This window comes from Fukomys damarensis, unplaced genomic scaffold (assembly GCF_012274545.1).
Source record: "Fukomys damarensis isolate Sample0158 unplaced genomic scaffold, DMR_v1.0_HiC HiC_scaffold_30, whole genome shotgun sequence".
NCBI classification, from domain to species: domain Eukaryota; kingdom Metazoa; phylum Chordata; class Mammalia; order Rodentia; family Bathyergidae; genus Fukomys; species Fukomys damarensis.
In genome coordinates this window covers 18,072,793-18,077,426 of record NW_022900942.1, presented here as the reverse complement: position 1 = coordinate 18,077,426, position 4,634 = coordinate 18,072,793, and the positions used below count along the sequence as shown (strand labels likewise).

At 41.7% G+C, this 4,634-nt stretch overlaps 1 protein-coding gene across 1 annotated transcript; it reads right to left on the bottom strand.

Annotated features, from left to right (window-relative positions):
- Positions 1-4: 4 nt before the first annotated feature.
- LOC104855727 (zinc finger CCCH domain-containing protein 11A-like) lies at positions 5-3,743 on the bottom strand (the record flags this gene model as incomplete). Its single annotated transcript, XM_033757389.1, has 1 exon — positions 5-3,743. A coding segment is annotated over exon 1 (2,358 nt), but the record flags the coding sequence as incomplete, so codon positions are not given.
- Between the last annotated feature and the right edge of the window lie 891 nt (positions 3,744-4,634).

Below are 4,634 nucleotides of genomic sequence, written 5' to 3'. Positions count from 1 at the left end.
CCCTTTTGCGCTTTTGTCTCTCTATTTCCTGCTGTCGATATTTTTTTTCAGCCAGGATCTCAGAAAGAGTTTTTATTCGGATAGTGGGGGGGCTTCTTGTTCTTGATGTAGAATCATCAGCTTTTGAAGGACTGGCTCTCTCGAGTTTAGTTTGCAACTCTCCCCGTTTTTGACTGGCTCTTTCAAGAAGAATTTCTTCCAAGGTCTTCACATGGATGTCACTGACTTTATTCCCTCTTATTGTTGCTTCATCATTGCTTGGCCTAGTTGGTACGCCTAATCTCTCCCTCGGAGACTGGGAAATCTGCATTTTATGTGGTGTTTTGTTGATATTTGTTTCTGGAGCTTCCACTTTCTTTCCTAGACGCTCTGCCAGGCTCCGCTTTAATTTGGGATCACTGTCATCATCAGCTGAGAATTTTCGTTTCCCCAGTCTGTCAGAAAGATTCAGTCTAACCAAAGGTTCTTCTACTTTGCTTGACAAAGCTACTGTCTTTAGCACATTTTTATCACGCTCTTTTTCAGGACCCAGAATGCTCTGAGGTTGGATTAGAGGACTGGAAACTCCTGAAGAAACTTCTTGTTGTAAATTGACACCAGGTTTCTGTGGAGAAGCCACCTGTAATGCATTCTGGACTTCAGGAGTTGACAGTAGAGGTGTTTTGGTTTCATCACCTTTCTTGGAAGACTGGTTATCATCATCTGTGGCATTAATTATAACCTGTCGGTGTTTGGGGTGAGTAATATTTTGGTAACTTCCTCCTTTCACACCGGGAACACTCTGCCGCCGAGGAGAGGGGCTAGACTGCACAGAGACTTTGCTGTGTTGAGCTGCTAGCTGGCCTGCCTTTACTTCTTCAGGTGATGGGAGTGCAGCGGGCACAACGGTTTTGCTTGGAGGTAGGAACAGGCCGTCGACATTGGGTCGTCCTCTCTCACGGTGTAAAGCACAGTGTAATTTTTGACATCCTACTGGATGATTTTCCCTGTAGCACGGAATTTCACTGCGTCGTCCTCTCTCACGGTGTAAAGCACAGTGTAATTTTTGACATCCTAGTGGATGATTTTCCCTGTAGCACGGAATTTCACTGCGTCGTCCTCTCTCACGGTGTAAAGCACAGTGTAATTTTTGACATCCTACTGGATGATTTTCCCTGTAGCACGGAATTTCACTGCGTCGTCCTCTCTCACGGTGTAAAGCACAGTGTAATTTTTGACATCCTACTGGATGATTTTCCCTGTAGCACGGAATTTCACTGCGTCGTCCTCTCTCACGGTGTAAAGCACAGTGTAATTTTTGACATCCTACTGGATGATTTTCCCTGTAGCACGGAATTTCACTGCGTCGTCCTCTCTCACGGTGTAAAGCACAGTGTAATTTTTGACATCCTACTGGATGATTTTCCCTGTAGCACGGAATTTCACTGCGTCGTCCTCTCTCACGGTGTAAAGCACAGTGTAATTTTTGACATCCTACTGGATGATTTTCCCTGTAGCACGGAATTTCACTGCGTCGTCCTCTCTCACGGTGTAAAGCACAGTGTAATTTTTGACATCCTACTGGATGATTTTCCCTGTAGCACGGAATTTCACTGCGTCGTCCTCTCTCACGGTGTAAAGCACAGTGTAATTTTTGACATCCTACTGGATGATTTTCCCTGTAGCACGGAATTTCACTGCGTCGTCCTCTCTCACGGTGTAAAGCACAGTGTAATTTTTGACATCCTACTGGACGATTTTCCCTGTAGCACGGAATTTCACTGCGTCGTCCTCTCTCACGGTGTAAAGCACAGTGTAATTTTTGACATCCTACTGGACGATTTTCCCTGTAGCACGGAATTTCACTGCGTCGTCCTCTCTCACGGTGTAAAGCACAGTGTAATTTTTGACATCCTACTGGACGATTTTCCCTGTAGCACGGAATTTCACTGCGTCGTCCTCTCTCACGGTGTAAAGCACAGTGTAATTTTTGACATCCTACTGGACGATTTTCCCTGTAGCACGGAATTTCACTGCGTCGTCCTCTCTCACGGTGTAAAGCACAGTGTAATTTTTGACATCCTACTGGACGATTTTCCCTGTAGCACGGAATTTCACTGCGTCGTCCTCTCTCACGGTGTAAAGCACAGTGTAATTTTTGACATCCTACTGGATGATTTTCCCTGTAGCACGGAATTTCACTGCGTTTATTTATTGTCATGTGCCGGTATCTACAAAACGGTTGAAAACAGCGTCCTTCCTGCCAGAATGGGCAAACTGTGTCATTTCCCCGCGCAGCTTCACAGTGACGGAATGGGCACGTGTCACCTCTGGTACAGGTAGAGTAGAAAAAAAAATAGCAATCTTCTCCTCGACTAGACATGCTGAATGAATTCTCAGATCAAAGGTGAGGAGGCTTCCTGAAATAAGCCACTGCCTCCTCGAAGGGAGGACCAGCTCCAAGTCCTCCTAAAATGGGCTTGATCTCCTGATCTTCCAAATGACAAGCACAAAATTGTCTTTAAAATGTAATCGTTAGCTGGTTATTCTTAACAGGAACATCCGGATCTTCTCTGAGTTCCAATCTTTTATTCTCTTAATACTAGTTAGTCAATTTTCTAGGAATTATTAGGCAAGGGAATATCCCCAGTCAATCTGCTTCTCCGTCGTCGAAGAACAAGTTGGCTTCCAGGGACCCTCAGTCTCCAGGTTTGTTGCGCAACAGAAGGGGGAGGGGAAGAAGTCATTCTAGATTGTGATGCGTGGGGTGGGGGTGGGGAAGGGCAAAGAGAGGGGAGCCAGAAGCCAGCCCACTCTGCCAGGCCTAGAGTCAACGTCACAATATCTTAATCTACAACCATAACCATGGCAACTTCCACTTAAACTGAAATTATACCATAATGAAAAACAAACAAAAAAAGCCACCCACAAACAACAACCAAAAAATCTGACCAGCCTTTCAAGTGAGCCTTCTACTACAATGTATAGTACCACCTTTCCAACCAAACGTAAACATCAGTGGAGCACAACACCACCCCAGTATCTGAAACTCTGACCGAAGTCTCGCGCAGCATTACCAGAGACCTTCAACAATAACCACCTCTGTGCAACACAACTCGAACCCACGTTATAACTTTTTCCTCTACTGTAATGGGTAGATTCTGGAATCCATTTAACTACGGCTAGTGAACTTATGCCTGCACAGAAATGCTCACTCCCACTTACTCTGAAAACACTTTTACTGAACTACTACAAGGATACCCACTTCATTCATTTGAAATTACTACAAATGCCATCAGTCCCACCTCATCCACTGCAACTAAAAGCACAGTAATTTCTCGTAAGCTCAATCCGCTTAGAGACAGCATAATCACGTCAGTGAAACTATGAGGAAAACAACTCTTAACTCCATCTTCCACTGAGCCCTCAACCACAGCACCAGCTGTCACCGAACAGAACCTCCTTCAGTTCCTCTGAGTGGAAAGAATTAAATGAAATACAGGTACCACTGTATAAATCATTGATTTTGAAAATATTACCATAATAAATTTCTCAGATGCAAATTAATTAGGAGAAAAATTTATTACTTTAAACGTTATTTTGAAAATGGTAAAAGTTAATGAGTTAAGTATTATTTTAAAATGATAAAAAATATAAAACATAAATCGGACACGGTGCACATCTGTAGTCTTAGCTACTCAGGTGGCTAAAGCAGGAAGATTTCAAGTTCAAGCAAGCCTGGGCAATTTAGTGAGACTTGTCTTAAAAAAGGAGAAAAATTTATTACTTTAAACGTTATTTTGAAAATGGTAAAAGTTAATGAGTTAAGTATTATTTTAAAATGATAAAAAATATAAAACATAAATCGGACACGGTGCACATCTGTAGTCTTAGCTACTCAGGTGGCTAAAGCAGGAAGATTTCAAGTTCAAGCAAGCCTGGGCAATTTAGTGAGACTTGTCTTAAAAAAAAAAATGACCTGATGCCTGATGACTCAGGTGGCTAAAGCAGGAAGATTTCAAGTTCAAGCAAGCCTGGGCAATTTAGTGAGACTTGTCTTAAAAAACAAATGACCTGATGACCTGGGGATGTATCTCTGTGTGAAGGCTCTGGGTTTTATTTCCCAGTACTGCAAAAAACAAAAGCAAGCAAATAAAAAACAAAACAAAAACTCAAAACAACAAACAAAACACACACAAAAGGAGATAAACCCCCCAAATAATTTTCTTTTAATGTTGTCTATCCTTTTTACTGAAATATAACTTACAGACAACACAGATTTCAATTAACTCAATTTTCCATGTATAACCACCACGTAGATTGATATAAAATATTTCCATCATCTCAAAAATTTGTCTCATCCTTGTCCTAGATTCCTGTGTCAGTAGAGGTAGCCATTATCATGAATTCTGTCACCATACATTACTTTGGTCTGCCTTTATTGTCACATTAGGGTAATCACATAGTGCATGTACTTTTTAACATGGCTTCTTCTGCTCTGCAAAATATTCCTGACATATATCTGTGTAAGCATTTCCTTTTAATTATCTAAATATAATTTTCCTGCTGAAAATGTTGTTAACATTGCAGTTCTTCACAAAACAGTAAAGCTCTCATACTGCAATTTAATTTCTATTTTCCTATTATCGTGTCTC